This window comes from Myxocyprinus asiaticus, chromosome 22 (genome assembly GCF_019703515.2).
Source record: "Myxocyprinus asiaticus isolate MX2 ecotype Aquarium Trade chromosome 22, UBuf_Myxa_2, whole genome shotgun sequence".
In the NCBI taxonomy this organism is placed as follows: domain Eukaryota; kingdom Metazoa; phylum Chordata; class Actinopteri; order Cypriniformes; family Catostomidae; genus Myxocyprinus; species Myxocyprinus asiaticus.
The window spans coordinates 23,040,989-23,065,023 of record NC_059365.1 but is presented as its reverse complement, the minus strand read 5'-3'; the positions used below and the strand labels follow the sequence as shown (position 1 = coordinate 23,065,023).

The 24,035-nt window shown below is 37.6% G+C and overlaps 1 protein-coding gene across 2 annotated transcripts in view; it reads left to right on the top strand.

Moving 5' to 3' along the window:
• Positions 1–4,196: 4,196 nt before the first annotated feature.
• Positions 4,197–24,035, top strand: part of LOC127412917 (E3 ubiquitin-protein ligase RNF130-like) — a 74,716-nt gene continuing 54,877 nt past the window's right edge. For both annotated transcript variants that reach the window (XM_051649640.1, XM_051649639.1), the window contains exons 1-2: positions 4,197–4,360; positions 4,814–5,259. In XM_051649640.1, the coding sequence (XP_051505600.1) occupies positions 4,986–5,259 (274 nt within the window). In that variant the 5' untranslated portion in view covers positions 4,197–4,360; positions 4,814–4,985. The remainder of the gene's footprint in view (positions 4,361–4,813; positions 5,260–24,035) is intronic.

The window sequence follows — 24,035 nt, the reverse complement described above, 5'->3', positions numbered from 1 at the left end:
TGCATATTATATTTGACTCTCTAGTGCTGGAACAGGGCTAAAACAAAGTGTGGCTATAGGTCTGACTATGTGAGACTGTAGTTTGAAGTAATCACTTTTCTTTGCATGATACATTGACTGCATTTATACGATAGCCTATGTCGGCATTAGATAGATAGCCAGCTTTATCAATAGCTGTTAGCTAAATTTGGTGGATGATGACAGTAGCTGTTTATAAAATAGACTGTATATTATAAATATGTTGACACAATTCAGTATTGAAGTCATTTTGATATATCGATGTGCTATTGTTTTATAATAATAGAATGTAAAAATTTTCTGTATAACCTAGAAAATTACGTTACACTAATGAATGGAGCTTTTTGCATTATCTAGAACATTGTCTAGCATTCATTTCATGTATTATTGTAGTTTACCTTGCTGAATAATTACAGATTAACATTATGTCAGTTACTGTGAATCAGCATATCTGACTTTTAGTATAAAGAGAAGATCATTGAAATTATTTGAAAGTTAGGAAGCAAGGTAGCTTGCAATTCGTCGGCATTAGCAGGCAAGGTCAAGTTAGCTAAAATTACACAGATCAATCCTTATGGCACTATATTTCACATGCTTTGCAGTTATGTAAGCTTACCTGTCCAATAACAAGAATGCCAGTTCAGGGTCGATTTTGATCCCCAAAACCGAACGAATATCCCTCCAGGAATCAAATACCCTGCTGATTTTCACTCTAGTTTTCGCTCGACCACGATCACGTTTCCGCTTAGCCAGACGGGAATGTTTTTTTTTTGTTTTGGTTTTTTTTGGGCTTACTCTTGAGTTTGTGTAGGAGTCGATGTTGTGCTGGGAGCCGGACGTTTGCTGGATTCCATCTCTAAGATAATGTTACCTAGTGTTGCATCCCCCCATCTAAACAGCACTGTGGCAGCAATGGAGTCATTCAGGTTCCTGGGCACTACCATCTCACAGGACCTGAAGTGGGAGACCCACATTGATTCCATTGTGAAAAAGGCCCAGCAGTGGTTGTACTTCCTTTGCCAGCTGAGGAAGTTCAACCTGCCACAGGCACTGCTGATACAGTTCTACTCAGCAGTCACTGAGTCTGTCCTTTGCACTTCAATAACTGTCTGGTTTGGTTCAGCTACAAAATCAGATATCAGAAGACTACAAAGGACAGTTTGGACTGCTGAGAGGATTATTGTTTGCCCCTGCCTTCCCTTCAAGAACTATATACTTCCAGAGTGAGGAAAAGGGCTGGAAAAATCACTCTGGACCCCACTCACCCTGCGCACTACCTTTTTGAACTGTTGCCTTCTGGCCGACGCTTCAGAGCTCTGAGCACCAGAACTGTCAGGCACAGGAACAATTTTTTATTATTTAATTTATATTCTCAGGCTATCCATCTCATGAACAGTTAAAATTGCCCCATTGAGCAATAATTATGTGCAATACACAGTTTAGTCTTTTTATATTTATCCAACACATCCAGCCTCTTCTGCCATTACATTCCCATGCACTGTATATAGCAGATTTGTATTAGATTTGCACTACGTATGTGTGTATGTTTGTATGCGTGTGTCTGTGTATGTATGTGTGTGTGTATGTATGTGTGTATGTGTATTTATGTACCGTATGTGTGTATATATATATGCATATGTGTGTGTATGTATGTATATGTGAATATATTATGTAAATATATTTGTTTTTTTAATTAAATTTTAGTTTTATAATGAAATAAATTAATATGGTGGCACAATTATATTTTTGTCCACAAAACTAATTTCAAACATTTAAGCATACGCCTTCAGATCAAAAGATTTTTAAGATCATGAGAAACATTTCAGTCAAGTGTTTCAAAACTTTTGACTAATAGTGTGCAGTATATAATTTATTGTCTTATTGTGCATTCTATATATACTTTATTTTCTATTAAATTTGTATTTATTTATTATTATAAATTTTTTTATTCAATTTTTTATATATTTTTATTATTATCTATGTCTTGTTGCTGTTTTGTATTGTTGTGCACTAGAAGTTCCTGTCACCAAGACAAGTTCCTTGTATGTGTAAGCACACTTGGCAATAAAGCTGATTCTGATCTGATTCTGATTTGATTTTTAAGTTTACAAGTGGAATATAGCTTTTTTCCTTTAAGTTATGCAAAGTGACATTTTGTCTTTGAATCCTGATCAAAACGACTGTCCTCTGTTACTCTGCATTATGTATAAGTACCACAATAACAATTAAGATAAATTACGTGTTGCTACTTAAATTTTTGGTTCACCTAAAAACATTTTTTTTCATGATAAATGTTATGCAAATATTGTTTTTAATTAAAAAATATAATATGATGGTATTTAATATTTTTGGCCCTAACATGACTAACAAGAGCACATTAAGATTCAGGCTAAACACAGCCCTTTACAAGACAAAACTGTTCAAAACAGGTACCACCGGGACAATGAGACAAAAATATTACATTTTACACAACAGTAAGCTCCAGTCCTCAAATTTAATTGGACAAGGGGTGTAACAAGAGTGCTGATATGCAGTTCAGCAGCAATGGGATGCTTTACTATTTGTATCACTCCCCTACGTAATTTTCCTGCGACACTTGTGTTAATAACAAACATAGTATCTGATGTATTTTACATTGGTGTGTATAAATGGTTATAGTTTATAGTGTATGTGCTTTTCCCACTGTACTCCCAGAAATGTTTTGTTGACTTGTTGTTGGGCTCCATGCTATGACATTTGTTAATCGGTCTGTTCACACACATGCACACTGTTCAAAAGCCTGTAAGTATGGCGCTTAAGCATGTACATGACCACATATGCCACGTTCTCCTGAAGAAGCCTAGATGTGTTAAATGTTTTTCTCTTAATCCCTTAAATTGCTTAAGGAAATAGGCGTTCTTGTTTACATGACGTTTCAAAATGCCGCTTTCTGCAAAAACCCAGGAATAAACCGTTTTCAGTGCATGTAAACATGGCCACTGATACGTTCTGGAGATTGCATATTTACTCCAGTATGTGGCGACAAAAGAAAATTTCATATTTTATGAGTGTTTAATTGAATCGTTGACTCGATGACAGAGTCATTAACCACCGGAACAATGGAAGTGAATGAGAATGATTAAACTAGAACAATTCAAATGTTATCTACCTGTTTGTTGAACCGTTGTTTATAATAATGTATAATATAAAATTATTTCTTAAGAGCAGTCTCACTGCTGGGTAGTAACAGATTACATGTAATATCGATTATGTAATCAAATTACAAAAATCAAGGACTTGTAATTAGATTAAATTGCATTTTTAAATACTCATAATCAGATTAGTTACTTTTTATGGATTACATGATTACATATTAATAAGGCAAAGGCAGTACATTGTTCGTAAGTTATTAATCATTTTAATTCTTTTCTTATATATTTAATTTTTTTTATTCTAAATCAGCCAACATCTGATATACATTCGGTTAGTCTTTGAGTGTTTTCAAATGAAGGGGGAGATTTGTGTGAAACTGCACACAAACACCTGATACTAAGCACCAGCCATAATTATAGTGATGATGGAGCATTAATTCACACAAAAATGCCAAACCGATTGCATTAGTAGGGTAAAGTTAGCTTTAGTTTTGCAAATTGCTTTTGTATTCATCTTAAAAAAATTTATATCAATGTACTTTTGCTTTTGTTACAACTTTTGGGACTGATATATAACTGGTCTGATCTGTTGCCCTGCATGGATGTCACATGTAATGCCAAAATTGCTGGAGTGCCTGAATTTTAAGTGCCTTTTTTTTTTTTATCTCACTTAGAAACAGACAAATAGCAAGTAAAACACAAATACACACACAAATAATAATATCAATTGTCATATTTTGATCTATTAAGTAAGTTTTATTTAATGCATTTAAGCAAAATTATGTCAAAATGGTACAAGCTTATCCTACTCAAATGCATGTGGCATCAAATAAACAAGAATTAGGTCAGAAGTAATCCAAAAGCAATCAGATAAGATTAATATAAAATGTAATCCAAGAGACAATTTTAGTCACGTAATTTGTAATCAGTACCAGATTACAATTCAGAAGTAATCTACCCAGAACTGAACATGCTGATCAAGGCCCAGAGAGGATGGTGATGTGGCCCCCGTCCCTCCCACTGATCTCATCTCAATGTGAGAGACGCGCTGTTGCGCGCATGCGCACGACTCAGTGTTAAGTGAGGAAAAAAAAGCAACAAGAAAAGCAACACATCGTTATGTGCATGGCCAAACGAGCCACAGCACAGCGAAATACCAAAACAAAGAGATATATTGACAGGAAATAATACAGGTGGAAGCGACTGAGCAGGTAAGGGGTAATATGTTGTATTAAAAATCGAACTGCTGGTGGAAAGGTGTTTTGGAGTGTTTCATGGCAGCTCGTTACATTGCCAGGGCTGCTAGTTGCACGAACAAAGAGGTTCTGACAGCAGAAGCGACACATTTGTTGCCCTATAACAGTAGTTAAAAGCCACGCATTGTACTTGTTTGGAGACCAGTAGACTTTTAACTGAGCAAACGAATAGTAAGCTGCATGCAAAAGCCTTAAGCTCCATTGAAATACATGGAATCTGTTGCCATTGCAGAGTCAATAATGTCGACAGATATGTAAACACGAGTTGTTTCTTTCTTTTTGTCGTGCCTAAATCATAAAATTGTATTGGGGCATTCACATTTGCACCAGACCCCAAATATTAGGCTACATAAAAGCACAACGAATCTCTGGTTTATTCTTATGAAAATGTACCATTCCCTCTTTCAGGTTTAAATCTGTGCACAAGCAGAGTAAGCGACGCATGGCTCTCCATATGGACATTGCTGTGGCCTGAGAGGAGGACAGAATGTTTACATGACGGGCCGTCTCGAGACAGAGCGGTGACAGTTGAACGTATCGCTTAGTCGGGTTGCATTGAACGGCACAGACATTCCCGAAGATGCTGAAAAGATTGGCCGCACCGGCGTCATGCAGCAGCTGTCTCCTCGCCTTCATCCTCGTCTTCGTCTCGCCCAGGTGTACGCTGTCTGTCGGTGCCGACAAAAATATGGTCAACAAAGAGGATTATTATAGCGCCACGGTGAACGCCACCGTTTTGGACCATAAAGGCAATCCTCAACAGATGGTCACGAAGAATGACGGGCGATATGGGCAGAATTCTCCCAAAACAGAGGCGAAGGGCATCGTGATTGCACCTGCTGCTGTTAATGGAGGTGAGTGTGTAAGAAAGATGTAAACAGGGGTCTTTGGGAGATTTAAAGTGTCTCGTTTTGGGTTCAGGTTGTTGCAAGTGATCATGAGCATTGTAATGGTTTGCACATATGCTCATTGAGCTTATTAACTATAACCTTTTAAGTGCTGTGAGGTATGGAAACATTTCCCTCTTGTCTTCAACAAACAGCCTACTGCAATATTCAGGAACTGGATAAGGCCAAGATAACTATACAAATCTGTAGTTCTCCTGCCCCTTGAAGACCTTGGTCTCATTATAATCAAATCATTTTGTAAAATTATTTACTAAATGCTTTGACTTTTTAATATATTTTTGGGCAATAGAGCTGTTCTACTTGTAGTCCAAAAACCCAGAAGAGAATTTGCTATGTTTAATGCACGTTTAGCTCAATCAACAGCATTTGTGGCATAATGTTGAATACCTAATTTCGACTCGCCCCTTCTTTTCTTTTAAAAATGCAAAAATCGAAGTTACAGTGAGGCATTTACAATGAAAGTGAATGTGGCCAAAATTTAGAGGGTTTAAAAGCCGAAATGTGAAGCTTATAATAATAATTAAAAAAAAGCAGTGCATTAATTCTTCTGTTAAAACTTGTGTATTATTTAAGCTGTAAAGTTATTTAAATATCTTAAATAGTTTTTACGGTCATTTTGTGTTAATCAGCGTTATTCCACAAATGCTGTCGATTGTGCTTAACTTGTGTTGAATCCAGAATATTTCCTTTAATTTCTTTGTTTTTTCACAGTGTCTTATAGAAACATTTTCTGTTGCTTTATTCAGTCATCTTTGTAAATATGTGAAAACCTATAATGTTTTAACAAAGTGGGCCATTTTTCAAGGAAATCTAGTATGATGTGTCCTTGGAGATATGTGATCTGAAATGTCCTGTAATATTTGACATTTTCACATGACTGTCATGCCATTTCCTCTATTGTGCATGTTGTGCACAACAGAGGAAATGATGCAGTATATTTAAAGGTGCTGTAAGCAATTTTTGCCATTCTGAAACTTCCACCAGACCTGCCGTTAAAATTAGCCAAACCCCCTCTTTCCAAAACCCTGCACACGCAGACACACTACAGACTGTTGTGTGAGCAGATGGAGAGCGATGGGTCCCCCTGAGCATTTCATGTGAACATGCACAATGATTGACAGCCAGAAAGTCTTCTGACTGGCTAAACAAAGGATCTGACCATGGCCTGCAGACATCTTTTACCCCGCTGCTTACCGAGCCTAGGGCTGTTACAGAGACCGATGGCACCTATTTTAATTCAGTGATATCTGGCAGCTAATAAGGACATTTTATGCATGTCATTCATAATAAAAAACACTTACGACCTATTTAAATCAGTCAGCTATACATGATATAGCCATGCTAAAATTAGGTGAAGTATCATAATGTTTCTCAGATTGAAAAGGGACTATTTCTATTATTTTATATTTAACATAATATAGAGACCAAAGCTTCTCGTCCTGTCTGTTCAGCCTTTCTTTAGGAGTCTATCTGCAAGATCCTGTTAGGCTACCTTTGCAACATTTTTATTTGTGAGACCTTGTGGATACCCAGGTGTCCTTCCAGGACCAATTACGTGTGCTGTGGCTGATTCTCTAGCATTGATTCAGTAAACAAAACTCAAAACTGTCCACTAAACATAGTGCTGCTTTACTTACATAACCTCCCCTAAAGAGCCGGTGCAACGTTGTGTTTTGTTCTGTAAAGTCAGTGACATGGGGGATAAGGTACACAAGTGACTTGTTTGGCTTGCTTTGTTTGCAATAACAGTAATACCATTGCCTGCCTTCCTCTTTGACAGTATTTGACAGCTCTTGTGTTCTCAGAGCATGTGTAAGGTGGCCTGATTGTCGTCAGCTCATTTTGCTCAATTGCTTAGCAAACTTTGTGTGATCCAGATACCACAAATGTTCTTGAAGCCCCGAAGTGCCTCTTCACATTGCACCGAGCTACTTCTCAAGTTAAGTGATGGCTGCTGTCTATGGCTCTATACATTACTCATATTCTTTCTCGACTGACACATTAAGTAATTTTCGTTCATGGAGCCGCACTTGCTATTCTTAATTTTGCTGAATCACTGAGTTTTTGCCATATCTCCTGTTTGTATTGAATGGCTTGAGGGAAGTGCAGGAGCTATAATCATTCTTGGTCTGGCTGGAATCGTCTTTCCATATTTCTGTCTGTAGTCCAGTTCTTCTTTGCTTGTTCAGGTTACAGGATGCTCAGAAACTGCCAGAAATCCTTGAGACTAGGATTCTTTGTAACTCAATTATTAATCAATATTTAGAGCGCCATTACCTTTGTTTATTGAGGTACAGCACACTTTTAGCTGAATGTTAAGTGTCATTGTGGCAAGACTAACAAAGATGAATATGTCGATGAAAACGTCAACAGATGAAATCAAGAAATCTTTATCAGCTCACTAAAGGCTACTTTAAAAGGTTCTTCATTCCTCATGGCTAATGAGTTCAGCCGGGCAGTTTCCTAAGTGTTGTCCATCCCTCATTATACCAGTTTCAGCCTACATGCTGTTCTAGTAAAACTAGTGTGTTGAATTGATGCAAAAACAGCTGTCTGCCCTACTGGTCATTATGCCAGTGGAGGTCATTTATCCTAATCCAGACGGAGGCTGGGACAGGGGCACTGGGCTCATTATTTCATTTGAAATATGATCTCAAGGACATACATCAATTTACAGTGAGGGGAGTAACTACTACCAAGAAGGACAGAAACTTAAGAAGACAAACTAGGAGACATTCTATTATTTAAGAGCAAGTGGCTGCTGTAAATCCAAAGCAAAGCTATATTTAAGTGATTCTGATTCTTGTATTGCCTTTTCAATTGCATTCACTCTTTTTCCTGCCAGAATAATGATTCTCATACGGTGCTTGAGATATTGTATCAAAGAGCAAAGCCCAGAGTACTTTGGCCTACATCAGTAACACAAACTTCCTCTGTTACACTAATCACTATATAAGATGCTCTCTCTACACTCTGAGGATATATGCATTTGTTATTACACTATGCTGTAGCATGATCATTCTGGAGTGGTTTGACCAGTTCATCACTGCGGACATGAATTTGATCCATATGGACACGGTAGGCTAGTTGATATTGCTCTTGAAATTGCATGGGGAAAAGCTTGTCTCGTTTGTTTATGTTATACTTTCTTTTGATGTGTTCAGTGTTAAATAACCCTGATTAAGCTGAGGATGTACTTTTGCTATGGGCATTGTGTTCTATTTAATCGAGGTATAGCATGGATGTAAGAAAATTGCTTTAAAATTGCTTAACTTTAACACAAGAAGATTGCTTTCTTATCTGGGAATCTTTAGGTTGGACTGTTTTTTTTTGTTTTTGTTTTTAGGTTGAAGCTGATGTGCTGGTTAATTTAGAATTTTCTCCTTTTCTTTAAAACAAGCAAAAATCTAGGTTACAGTGAGGCACTTACAACGGAAGTGAATGTGGCCAGACCATAAACACTAAAACATGCACCGTTTTAAAAGTATAACCACAAGATGTTAACAAAATGTGGGTTAACATAATTTTAGCTTGGTAAAATCACTTGCTAACCTTTTCTGTGTAACGTTATATCCAATTTTATAAATTCGTTGCCATGATGATGTAACATTATAAACCCTAAAATGAACATACATATTATGATTTAAACTGCTTTACATTTCAAATAATACATACATTTAAACAGAACAATTAATGAAAGTGCTTTTATAAAATTATAAGCTTTACATTTCTGCCTTTTAAACCCTCCAAAAATTGTCCCCATTTACTTCCATTGTAAGTGCATCACTGTAACCTCAATTTTTGCTTTCTTTAAAGAAAAGAGAAGTCAATTTTTTTTGTTGTTTTTTTGTGGTAGTCAACATTATGCCATAAATGCTGTCAGTTGAGCTTAAATTCAATTGAACCCGGAATATATCTTTATAGATATTAGCCAAAATGTTGAAGGAAATCGCTGTACTTAGATATTGGTCAAATTACCAATAACTTCTTAGATCCACAACAAAACAGACCATTAGATGGTGCAGAGAATTTGCCTTGTGAAAAACTACTAAGTCACTGTTAGGCTGAGTGAGTCTAGTGCAAAAAAAGAAGAAGAAGAAGAAAAAAACAAAAAAACACAGCAGCTCTTTGCTTCCTGTTTGACTGTTTCAGGATATTATTTCATCATGACCCTCAGTGTATTTGTCTGTCCTCTGTGTTTATCTGTCTTTCTGCCTCTCAGATGGCTTACCAGTTGCTCATCAGTCTAAACAAGGTGGTGAGCACTAAAAATCTCTCTCTCTTACAGTAGCTCACCCCTTTCAAAGAGACTGAGTGAGAGAAAGAGACAGACAGAGGGAGTGCAGGACCTTGCGACTCACCATTTTCTTCTCCACTCAATTCTCTCGGTTCTCTCAATTCTCTCCCCGGCCAGCTGCAGCTATCATTAGGGGTCTGGCAACATAACAAACCACACTTAGCTAATGGGCAGTGGGACAGAAAAGCACCTGCCTATAGGAATGCAAAGAGGGAACCGAAGATCCAATAAAAAGTCAGTCTAGCATAAAGCCAGCAGCACAAAATCGGACATGAAGCCAAACAGATAGCAGCCTGAAACAAGAAAGTAGACAGTGGGAGGTGATAAACATTTGTCAAGATAAGCATCCTGTTGCATGTTTCCCAGCGTGTAGCGATTTCTGATGCTTCAACGAGTCCATATGGCATTAAATGACCCTGGCATAAAGGCTAATTAGATTCACTCCAGCCCAAGTTGGACAATGAGCAAGTGACCCAATAGTCCATTTTTATGTAATGTAACGGAAATTGTAATCATTCAGCTAGCTGTGCCATAACTTTGAGCAGACAGTTTCATTATTTGCAGATAATTGTAGAAAACCTTGTATTGCTTTAAAGGCAATGGTTTTGAATGCAAAAATGTGTGTCAATTAAAACATTGGACTAGCAATGTACCTGCCACAACTACAGTCAAAACCCTCTGTTTCTTGGTTCACCAGTGAGGTTAAATAACATGTGAACCAGGCAATTCAGTTGAAGGCAATGAAGTAAGCAAAATACTACACAAATGAATTGCATGTTAACGAAAACAAAAAATCATGTATTTATTGTCAAAACAATTTTTTATTCCAATAAAATAGAGGCTTTTCCCATTATCTTTCTTAAATCTTACAATAAGGAAGAGGGTTCTTACGCTTCTTTTGATGTGTAAACCAGTCCATTGATTCATCCCTACCAAAAAAAATTGTTAAAGAAACAGATGAAAGAACAGCAAGGAAACATGTGACATGCCATATGCTTCTAATTGATCCAGGCAGGAAGAGAGCTAGAGTAATGTTTGGACATTGATTGCAGTGGTGGTGTTGCCATATTGAATAGAGGTTGGAGAGGGCCAGCAGCATTGAAGAAGCTAATTGGCTGCCTGTGTTTTTCCTAATAAATGTTTTTTTTTTTTTTTTTTTTTTCTCTGTGTGGGTACATGTTTGGATGTAATACATTCTCATTTGAGATGAACACAATGTCAGGAGATGAGCTGCAGAGAATCAAATTAGTTTCATGTCTGATGACAGAACAGAACGTAGTTAGTAGTGATTCGGTGAAGATTTTAATCCCATGAACTCTCACATCTATCAGTGTTATGGCTGCTTTCACACTTGAGTCGATTGCTTGAGCCAGACATAAGTTCAATTCCAGACCCTTCTGCCAGCCCCCTTTTCGCATTATTTGGCTTCGAACCACAGTACATTTGGCCATCAATGTGAGTTCCTTCAGAGATAGCATAGAGAAGAGACTGGCCACGACCAAGTGAATGGAAGAAAACACAAACCTCAATGTGCTGTCTGTAGGAATGAAAGTTCTGACTTTCAATTAAAAGAGCCAATCAACTTTTTGATAGAGGTACGGTTTGATGTGAGCTAATGTAGCAACATTTATTATACCATTGTTGTCAGATTTGTTTTTGCTGATGTGCATATGTTATTGAAATGTAATCTTGACAATTTTAGAGATTTCAGTCTTCCCCGATTCAAGTAAAGGAATTGTTTACTTGCCTGTTGACTAGATAAATAAAAAAAATAGCTTGGGGCATTACCAAGATGGTCATCAAGTGAACTGACTTGCCTAAAAGGAACTTTGGTACTAGAAGTGTTATTTATTTTTATTTTGTTAGTCATAGTTTTAATCTTTTGATGAAAATTTTCTTTAAAATTTATAAATTTTTAATTTACTCTGACTAAAATGGCATCTATTTTAGAAAGACAGTTATACACATCTGGGATGGCATGAGGGTAAGTAAATGATGAGAGAATTTTCAGTTTTTGGGGTTAACTATTCCTTTAAATTCCAACAAGCACATTTGTGTTCTCCAGGCAGCAAAAACAAACAAAACAAAATCTTAACTGACAATTAACTCTAATGCATGAATCTAGCTCTGAGCTTAGCAACTCTTGGCCAGTGTCAATCTTAAAAACAGTTCTTTGTATGAAGGTGTACATGTGCAGCACTTTGCTGTGTGATGCACCAAACACAACATGGGCTGTGAACAGTTCATCAAAGACACAAGACCACTTACTGACTTGCATGGTACGGGTTTTTTTGTTCAAGAATTATGAAGTATCCATGGATGCATTTCTTCTTTGTCCCAGTGGTGTGCAGGTGTGGCAGTGTGCTCTCTTCAATGGAACCCAGGTGTTCTTGTATGTTAGTCCCTGCCTAAACATAGAACAACAACAACACTCAAAGCTAGCCCCAATTGCCCTTCTACATTTGATATCCACAATACAATCATCACATATAGAGCCAGGTAGTGACAGAAAAGTCAAAACTTGCCTTTTTGTAGATGACACAATGTTTCTCAGCTTGAGATGCGGACATCCTCCCAGGTTTCTTGCGAATTTGTGGTGAAGGTGAAATCAAATTGAGTAAGAGAAGAAGTGAAGTAAGATCACTACCCCATCCTACATGACAAATACAATAACTTTGGCAAAAAATACATGGACATGACCACAAAATGTTGTATCAAACTCCATAAGTCTAACCTGCATCATCTCTTTCATCTTCATTCACAACTGATTCTGCAAAGTCAATCAGGTCCTGAAGGTCTTGAGAGAAGTGAAGGCCTCTGCTTTGTTGAATGACTTTCTGCTTAAATTTGGCCACCTTTCCAAGAAGATATCTGATGTCTTCTCACCCCCAAAAAAATTAAAAAATAATTAAAATTCCAGTTCAGTCTGTGAAAACCATCACAGCAGACAAACAATTGTAAATGTGAGACCATTTAAACAAATTCTAACCAATGATTAAGGTCAACTTTTGTAGACTAGTCAAACTTTGAAGCAGATATTATTCTGCTTATCATATAGCCCTATTAATATGCCATCTTACCATGCCTTTAATATTCAAGAAACGTGGAAATTCAGTCAGCACATCAGTGCATCTTCTTGGGTCCTGAATCATCTTGCGATGGTTTCCCTCATCTTAAACTTTACTGTGTCCTGCTCTGATGAATATTTAATTGAAGAAACTGCCTTCGTGCACTGTTCTTCTGTCACAGGTTTGCTGCAGAGTTTTTAAAATCACATTTAAGACCTTTTTCAAGACCCGAACAAATAAAATTAATACCGTATTCCCATACTAAAACAAACCCACACAATCTCAAAATAAATAATGTATCACAGACTCTTACTTAAACAGGCAGGGGCACATATTCAACATGGCCTTAACATTGCTTATCAGTAAAACAGAGTAGGATATATGCACGTTTAAAATACTCAAGGCATGTTTTCCACAAATACAGTATATCACATAAAAATTGGTTTATGTACCATTATATAAATAAATACAAACTAGAGGTTGACCAATATTGGATTTTGCTGATACGATAATGTGTTGAAAGAAAGGCAATTAATCTGCCAATAGTTTTAAAAATCGGAAGCCTAGGGGGCCTGGGTATTTCAGTGAGTATTGACGCTGACTACCACGCTTGGAGTCGTGAGTTCGAATCCAGGGTGTGCTGAGTGACTCCAGCCAGGTCTCCTAAGCAAACAAATTGGCATGATTGCTAAGGAGGGTAGAGTCACATGGGGTAACCTACTCGTGGCTGTGATTAGTGGTTCTCGCTCTCAATGGGGCACATGGTAAGTTGTGCATGTCTTGCGGAGAGTAGCATGAGCCTCCACATGCAGAGTCTCTGCGGTGTCATGCACAACGAGCCATGTGATAATATGCGTGGATTGACGGTCTCAGATGCGGAGGCAACTGAGACTTGTCCTCCACCACCCGGATTGAGGTGAGTAACCACGCCACCACGAGGACCTACTAAGTAGTGGAAATTGGGCATTCCAAATTGGGAGAAAAGGGGATAAAAACAAAAACAAATCGGAAGCCTAAATTAAATGTTCTTGGTCTTTCCTTTCTGTGATGGGGAGGGCCAGACAGAGGCTTCAAGGGTGCTCTCTCTCCGTAGTTGAGCCACCACTGAAAGACGGGGTTGAACATCGGCGGTTCTCTGATGGTGCACTGTTCCTCTGAATGTTCTTTATTTTCCAAGACATGTAACCATGTCCACTTTGCGGGTCATAATAATGTTCCTTTAAAAAAGCAACAATGCTTTCGTTAATACAAAGGCCACTAAATACCTCATAATAACAGAATTAACAAACAAGTCATTTTCACTTACATATCCATTCTTCATATAGGGACCACAAAGATATGGAAACAGGGCAATAATTCCTTGGGCATACTTTTCTCTTAAGTGTCTGGGTGGAGATGTGCTGTCAAAATGAAATGGGGAAAACCTTCGAATATGAAAAATAATTATTAGCTTCACGCCTAAACAAGGAAAATCTGTTGTAAAGTTATGATCATTAACACTTTGCTTAGTAATTTCACCAGTCTGTGAAGTCATGAACTACCTTTAAAGCCATAGTTCACCCAAAAATGAAAATTCTCTCATCATTTACTCACCCTCATGCCATCCTAGATGTGTATGACTTTCATTCTTCAGCAGGACACAAATGAATATTTTTAGAAGAATATTTCAGCTCTGTGGGTCCATACAATGCAAGTAAATGGTGGCCAGAACTTTGAAGGTTCAAAAAGCACATAATCGCAGCATAAAAGTAATCTATACGACTCCAGTGGTTTAATTTAAGTCTTCAGAATCAATCTAATCGGTTTTGTGTGAAAAAGAAAAAAGAAAACAGACCAAAATATAACTCCTTTTTCACTGTACATCTTGCCATTGCAGTCTTTTGGCATGATCATGATTTCAAGCTCAGTTACACTTCCTATAGCACCATTTAGCTCTCTGTGCATGCGTCAAGCACTAGGAAGTGTAATCAAGCTTGAAATGGGGGCCGGGGTATCTCAGCGAGTAAACGCTGACTACCAACCCTGGAGTCGTGAGTTCGAATCCAGGGCGAGCTGAGTGACTCCAGCCAGGTCTCCTAAGCCAGTGTTTCCCAACCACTGTGCCGCGGTACACTAGATTGTCAGGTGTGCCATGGAAAATTATCAGATTCCACAAAATAAATCAGGGCTCTGGACTGAGACTAATTTTTCAACCATTTCTCCTAACGGTTCGATTAAAGAGGTTGCATTGGTGTGACTACAAAGTTGGCTGACTCTCTGATTGTGCTCTGTCGTTTTTTGTTCCGTATGAGAATTATCAAACGGCAAATGTTCCAAACGCGAAAGGAAACAGCTTTTCCCGGATCAGTCAGCACTGCTCAATGGACAGATCAGCGCAGAGACGTGCATTTACACGTGGACCGGTCTCGAACGCTCAGCGAGAAGCTCAGGCTGGGTCACGAATTCGGCATTGATTATTTGTTAAAAACCTCTATGAAAGCCCATAATGTGTCGATGATTAAACCAGTTTAAAATTGTATTAAATGGCCCCAACATTCTAAACAGCATTGAAAAGGAATAAAGGAGAAATCTGCACAACGAACAGACAGAAATTGTAAGGTTTCAATCCACACATCACAGATATTAAAAATATATTAACCATGAACTTATGTCAATATAGTAGTGAGAGAATACAATTTAATTTCTGGATGTGTTTTTCTTAAGAAAAATGCCATAATTTGTTTTATGGTTACTGCTAATCATGGTTTTACTTTTGGTTACTATGATCTTATTGCAAATGCCACAGTTAAAACTATGGATACAATGGAACTTTCTGTGTAAAATCTTTTCTAATGTCCTCTGATTGTAGAAAAAGGCTTTGTTTGTCTTCAGATGACTTTATTTTAAGCATCAAGATCCTGATAAAAAGAAAGAAACTGTGAAATAATTTTTTTCTTTCAGTTGGACCGGTGCAACCAACTCAAGTGCTGGTGCGACCATTTGTAGAATTTAACACCGGTTCTACCACTCTTAAATGTTAGTCTGGAGCCATGTAAATAAATATAAAAAATTATTTGCTGTGGCATTGCAAGAATTAATTTGCAAGAACAAATCTAAAAATAAGAAAAGATGCAAATTTGTTGTTTTATTCATTACCCAATTAGCACTTTTGCCACCTGTGATCTCATTACTGTACCTACGTGACTAGCGTTTTTTGCATAGCCAAATTTCAAACATTACAAGTAAACGCTACTAAAATGACAGAAAACAAGGAAATTCTTGAAAAGGAAAACTATCAACGATGGTTATGTGGGACAATGGGATATAGGTGTGCCATGGGATTTGTTTAATTGTAAAAAGTGTGCCGTGGCAGAAAAAAGGTTGGGAAACACTGTCCTAAGCAACCAAATTGTCCCGGTTGCTACGGAGGGTAGAGTCACATGGGGTAACCTCCTCGTGGCCGCTATAATGTGGTTCTCACTCTCGGTGGGACACGTGGTGAGTTGTGCATGGATGCCATGGAGAATAGCGTGCAGCCTCCACACGCGCTATGTCTCCGTGGTAACGCGCTCAACGAGCCACGTGATAAGATGCGCGGATTGACTGTCTCAGACGCGGAGGCAACTGAGATTCATCCTCTGCCACCCGGATTGAGGCAAGTCACTACGCCACCACGAGAACTTGGAGCGCATTGGGAATTGGGCATTCCAAACTGGGGAGAAAAGTGGAGAAAAAAACAAAACAAAAAACAAGCTTGAAATCATGATTGTGCCTAGAAACTCTGGGGTTAAAATAGGATAATATATAATGTACAGACTCACAATTTTGGCTTCATCTTCAGGTCTCTGTTGCTTTATTTAAGGACTTCCATTACTCAGAAGAACTTTGTCACCAGATTCATAGTTTGCAATCTCTTTTGATCTTTCTTCATTTGCAGACTCTGAAGAAACCTGGGTTGATTCTATTGAAAAAGGATTAAAATTCTCACTTGATATTATTTTGCTGAAATTTAGTAGTGCACCACAATTTTTATTAGGACTGTCAATCAGTGAGCACTGACATGACAGTTGGAATGATGTTGGAAGACTGACGGATGATCATTGTTTGAAATCGTGTTATACTTTCACAATGTTTGCATGAAATTAATCTTCATATAGAAAGACTCCAATGCGATGGTGAGACTGCTTTGTGTTTATAAGTGAGCGCGGCTGTGTCACTGAAATGACGTGTGTCATGCTGCGAGCAAAGGCAGCATAATTTTAGATTTCTGCGTATGTTAACGGCGTTTGCTTGCATGATTATTGAATGGATTTGTGTGGGGAAAAAGATTGCTTGATGAGCAGTAAACTTTATAGATGAATCATGAACACATCAAAATCTTTCCCCCCCCCCCCACATATACAACACGTAATACATTCCATTTGCATGCGTTTAAATCAACATCCCGCCTCAGCCCGAGCAAAGAGATGGCGTTATGTCTAATTCATTAAATGTCTCACAAAAATAAAAAGTTTACGCGTACATTTTTACAACCTTCGTCGTGTTTGTAATGCATGGACACAAGATGACAACGTAAAATATATGATTTTAGATTAATATAAAATTACCATTTGATGAATTCTCTGATATGAGCTGGAAAACACTTAAATTTGGCTGCTTGTTAGCTTGTAGGATCTCCTCAAATGCGTTAACTTCAGGGCCAGTCAGACTCGTCGAGCCTCCGCCTGATTTGAGGTGGGATTCGGGAATGCCAAATTTCCAAAAAGCTGAGAACAAATCAAAATGCGATTAAATTCACCGTGTCTAGAATTAAATTCCACCTAGAATTTCAGCACACTTCAACAACAGATTTAGTTTACATATAAAAAATACCTTCATTCAGGAAACCAGAGTCTTGAGTGAGAAACTTTCACACACTTCTGTTCATCACTGAACTAAACTTTAATGAGCATGCCTAAACCTGAGGAAGGTGTGTGTTGTTAGTTATTTCTAAACGTGTTTGCCACTATTTATATTTCTTTAGTCAATAAGTTAATGCAACTTTATTTTGCATCTAATTAAAAAAGAGAGAACTAATTAAGCACACACCTTCACAATGGCAACAAGACATAAAACGTCATCGTCATCAAGAGTCAAGAAAATGTGCTGTATGAAAATCAATGTGCTGCAAAATCAACACTGCTGATTTTACTGTGTACAAAATACTGTACAGCTGTCCTTGTTGTGAAAGCTTGAGCTCCTGAAATTATAGCAAATAATGAATACACTGAAGTATTAGCTACTTCTGTATTCTGAATTCTTCATGCTTCATTTTAGTTATTAGATTTCCGTGTTTAGGCTATTGCATTGCATGTAGCGTGTTTATTATGGAAACAGCATATTCACAACTCAAGTTATGCATATTATGACTAGTACATAACTGTTCATTTGCTTCATTGTTTGTACAGATGTAAGTTGTAATATTACATATATGTTGTGGATATAGTAATTGATCTCATGTATAAATAGAATGCGTTTGAGTGAGGTAATTAACCCGTTTATTATTAACCAGGTTCATTTTGCCGGTGGTCAGCACATTCAACTTGTGCAGCTCAAACGGAGAAATCCCCAACATATTGGATTATTGGATTAGAGGAATCTATATCTAATATGTTATTTTATAAACAGATGTTGCTCTAGATGTTTCTTCTGTTTATATCTTGCACTGTTAATATCTTTCAGTATCATATTTTCATCAACAGTATGCTTTAATAAAATCGTTTAATTATCATCATAATGCATGTTTTTGTCTCGCATTTGCTATCTTTGATAAAATCAAAAAACTCTTCGTCAGTGATTTTGTTGATGAAATTAACACTAAGGTGGTTTTCTCTGTAGCTACTCAGGAAGAAAAGATGCCACCATCACCTTTTACTGTCTCGTTTTTGTGCCTTTGGTTTTACTACTATGGTAACTACTGTTAAATTACTGTGTGCAAATATGAAAGATTATTGGGTGCACCAGTGCAATGACCTTCTGACACCCAATCAAAACTCATGAACTTATGTACAGGGTTGGGGAGTAACGGAATAGATGTAACAGGAATACATATTTAAAATGCAAAATATAAGTAACTGTATTCCACTACAGTTACAATTTAAATAATTGGAAATTAGAATACAGTTACATTCAAAAAGTATTTTATTGTCATTTGTTTCATTTAATATTTAGTCCTTTCATATGGAAAACATTTATACATATAAATGATGCAATCCAAAGTGCATTTGAACAGCAGTGAAACACTTTCTTATGAAGTACTCATACGAGCAGACAGAGAAGTAAGTTTGAAGTAAGTTTGGAGCAGAAGAAATAGAAATAAACCTTGTGTAAATTGCCAGCTTTACGCTAAGCTAAAATGCTATTTCTAGCCATTTTACATGCACACGTTACCAGGCATGATCATATTTTTTTATCAATAAAATTCACGTTAGATCATAATTTCTTTTTTCTAGTAAGACCTTTGATATTAGGGCAAAAATCTTATTCTTGATAATATTTTTTGTATTGTTTTCCTGTAAAAATATCTAAAAATCCTTAAAACAAGATCAGTTTGATTTATCTTGTTTTAGAAACAACACTACATAAGATATTTAGGTTTTTCAGAGAATGTATTTTTAACATGTGTATTTTGTCTTACTGTACTGGCAGAGTTTTTATAGTCAAAACAAGTGAAAAAATCTACCAGTGCTAAAGAAGTAATCCAAAGTATTTAGAATACGTTGCTGACCTTGAGTAATTTAACGGAATACGTTACAAATTACATTTTACAGCATGTATTCTGTAATCTGTAGTGGAATACATTTCAAAAGTAACCCTTCCAACACTGCTTATATAATACTACTAGAATGAAAACACTCTAGTGCAAATCACATGGCAGTTCTGTTGTCTGTCTCTGAATTTTGTAGTCATTTTTAATTCAGTTTTTCAAAGCCTGTGTTGTATTGTACAACATGATCTCACAGGAAATGATGCTACCAGATTTTTCCGGTACCATTACGTCTATCTCATTCTGCCAAATTACAGGCAAGCAGCTTCTTCTATCAGACATTTATGCATAATTTCAAATGTATTTTCCTTTTCCTGTGGTGCTACTTATAAAGCATAATGTGAGCAGCCTCAAAGACACGTGTCCTAGTCCCATGGAAACCAGGAAGTAGTTATATTCACATAAACAATAATGAGCGCGATTCTGAGGTCGCATTTTAAGTAAACATTTTTACTCCACAGACAGTTAGGTTTAGGGTTTGGGTTAGGGTGTAGAGTTAATAAAATATACATTCCTGTTACATTATTTAAAAATAAACTTGCTTTTGGCTTCACTCTGTGGACATTTCACCCGGAAATTGGAGCTCACACATGCTCGTACGTTCAGCTTCTGGTGCAGTGGTTCAAATGTCAGTACTAACAGAACGATTTCAGTAGCAGAACTTTAACATTTGAGAATTCACCATGAGATCATTCTGTATTGTCACACATTGTTACAGTCTTTAAAAAGACAAACGTAATCTTTGCCCCCTACATTTTTGACTGTGCCCCTGAAATGTTAAATTAGGGCCACGAGTGAACCAAACTCTGATGCCAAACAAACTTATGTCTGCTCCAAGAGAGCCCTAAGAGAACTACCTCTAATTTGGAACTTGAGCAGCAATTCATTACACTCTTGATTCAACTAGATGTGCAAAAATGTATGCCAATTTGTTGTAAAATACTAGTGTTTTATTCTGTAGCTAATACAAGCATCCATTACCTGATCTGAGCTTGAATTGCTTGTACACCTTTCTAATACACCATTCTTTTTTCTCTCCAACTCTCTCTGTATCATTCTCTCCCTCTCTGTCTCAAGCATGTCTTGCAACCCTTACACCTCAGCAGCCAAAGATCCTGATTAAAACACAGTAGATGTGAGGTGCCTTGTCATCATCAAAAGCTCTCATGTGCACTTCTGTCAGGATTGACCTACATATCAATCTTAACAGGGTGTTGCTGTTATGGATGTCTGCTTTGGAGCAATGACTCTGTGTCTGTCTGAAAGCTTTATCCTGGGATTTAAAGTGCGCTTTATCTAATATTGAAGTGAATAAATATATTCATTGTTGATTAACCTAAAAATTGGTCTAAATGTAATGCAGAAATCACATTCAGTTTCAGATCCAGCACAGGAACAGGTTGCCAGCTGTTCAGGTTTTTGAGAAGCAAGGCACCATCATTCCTGCCACAGGGGAAGATGAGAGATACCTCACTGAGATATGGGTTATTTGTGACGTTTGTCTGGTTACAGTGCAGGTGCTCTGGAAGGAGTTTGTTGCTTCTGCTGATGGTATCTAGTATTCCAAAGCTTGCACATGCCTGTAGCAACTCTGCCCTTTTTGCAGACAAGTTCAGATGTGGGGAAAAACGAAAACTTGAAAGCAGTCTTTAGAAGGCAGCTGCATTCTGCACATACTTGCATTTTCTTTTACGTTTTCGTCACGTGATGTTGGCTATGTTTGTTTTGACTTGTAGATTATCCATTTTAAATAATTTCTCTGGGCTGAATAACAGTAGTGCTATGCAAAAGTTAATGTTGTAGTTGCAGATCTTTTTCTGAAGTTCACAGAAAAAAAGGAAAATTCTGTCATAATTTACTTCCAAACCTTATGCAAAACACAATAGAAAAATAAATAAATAATAATATCCTGATTCATCTTTTCAATACAATGGCAGCTGATACTATAGTGACATTAGGGTGAGTAAATTATGACAAAACTAAAACATTTTGGTGATCTATCCCTTTTAAAGGTAATGCTTTGAAAAGAAAGTACAAGATAATGTTATGTACAATATATCCTACATTAATTGGTAACACTTTAAGGTTCCATTTGTTAACATTAGTTAACAATGAACAATACTTATTAAGCATTTATTAATCTTAGTTAATGTTACTTTCAACATATACGAATACAAATTTAAAATCAAAGGTTGTATTAGTTAACATTAGTTAATGCACTATGAACTAACATGAACTAACAGTAAAAAAAATTTTTTATTAACTAACATTAACAAAGATTTATAAATGATATAACAAATGTATTGTTAATTGTTCATGTTACCTAATGCATTTACTAATGTTAAAAAATGGAAACTTATTGTAGTGTTACCAATTAATCTATTGTATTCTCTGCATCGTAAATTTATTGGTGACTTGATTGTTTCATATATTATTATATTATTTGTCTTGTGGATATTATTTTTCATTGTATATTATACAGTAAATATATATACACTGATGAGCCAAAACATTGACCACCTGCCTAATATGCTGTTGGTCCTCTGCGTGCCGCCAAAACCACACCGACCCGCCGAGGCATGGACTCTACAAGACCACTGAAGGTGTCTGGCACCAAGACATTAGCAGCAGATCCTTCAGGTCTTGTAAGTTGCGAGGTGGAGCCACCATGGATCAGACTTGTTGGTCCAGCACATCCCACAGATGCTCAGTCGGATTGAGATCTGGGGAATTTGGAGGCCAGGGCAACACCTTGAACTCCAAAACCATTTCCAAATAATGTGTGCAGTGTGGAAGGGCGCATTATGTTTAGGTAGGTGGCACGTGCCAAATTGATGTCCACATGAATGTCCGGACCCAGGGTTTCCCAGCATGACATTGCCCAAAGTATCACACTCCCTCCACCGGCTTGTCGTGTTCCCACAGTGCATCCTGGTGCCATCAGTTCCCCAGGTAAACAGCGCACACGTACACAGCCGTCCACATGATGTAAAAGAAACGAGACTCATCGGACCAGGCAACCTTCTTCCACTGCTCCAAGGTCCAGTTCCGATGCTTATGTGCCCATTGTAGGTGCTTTCGACAGTAGACAGGGGTCATCATGGGCACTCTGTGGCTACATAGCCCCATACACAGCAGGGTGTGATGCACTGTGTGTTGTGACACATTCCTCCTATAACCATTATTACAATTTACTGTGACTTGATCAGACGGACCAGACGATTTTATACTATGATTTTATACAATCATGCCATGGTCCAAAATCACTGAGATCAAATTTTTTCCGCATTCTGATGGTTGCTGTGAACATTAACTGAAGCTCCTGACCCATATCTGCGTGATTTTATGCACTGCACTGCTGCCACACGATTGACTGGTTAGATAATCGCATGGATGATTGTTGGTGCCAGACAGGCTTGTTTGAGTATTTTTGTAACTGCTCAATACAGTTGTGCTCAAAAGTTTGCATACCCTTGGAGAATTGGTAATATATGTACTATTTTTAAGGAAAACATGAGTGAGCAGGCAAAACACATTTCTTTTATTTCTTATGGGATTCATATTCAACTGTAGGTTATAACAGAATGGCACAATCATAAAACAAAACATGGCAACAAAGAAAAAAATGCCCTCTTTAGCATCAATGACAGCGTGCAGTCTTTTGTAATAGTTGTCTATGAGGCCCCAAATTCTTCAAGGTGGTATAGCTGCCCATTCGTCTTGGCAAAATGCCTCCAGGTCATGCAGAGTCTTTTGATCTCCCCAGAGTGGCTCGGTGATATTATGGTCAGGAGACTGTGATGGCCACTCCAGAACCTTCACCTTTTCTGCTGTAACCACTGGAGGGTCAACTTGGCCTTGTGCTTAGGGTCATTGTCGTGCTGGAAAGTCCAAGAGCGTCCCATGTGCAGCTTTCGTTCAGAAGAATGCAAATTGTCTGCCAGTATTTTCTGATAAAATGCTGCATACATCTTGCCATACATTTTCACAAGATTCCCCACGCCTTTAGAGCTCACACACCCCCAAAACATCAGTGAGCCACCACCATGCTTCACAGTGGGGATAGTATTCTTTTCACTATAGGCCTTGTTGACCCCTCTCCAAACATAGCGCTTATGGTTGTGACAATAAAGCTTTATTTTGGTTTCGTCACTCCAAATTACAGTGTGCCAAAAGCTGTGAGGCATGTCAAGGTGTTGTCGGGCATATTGTAACCAGGCTTTTTTGTGGCATTGGCACAGTAAAGGCTTCTTTCTGGCAACACGACCATGCAGCTCATTTTTGTTCAAGTATCATCGTATTGTGCTCCTTGAAACAACCACACCGTCTTTTTCCAGAGCAGCCTATATTTCTCCTGAGGTTACCTGTGGGTTTTTCTTCGTATCCCAAACAATTCTTCTGGCAGTTGTGGCTGAAATCTTTCTTTGTCTACCTGACCTTGGCTTGGTATCAAGAGATCCCCGAATTTTCCACTTCTTAATAAGTGATTTGAACAGTACTGACTGGCATTTTCAAGGCTTTGGATATCTTTTTATATCCTTTTCCATCTTTATAAAGTTCCATTACCTTGTTA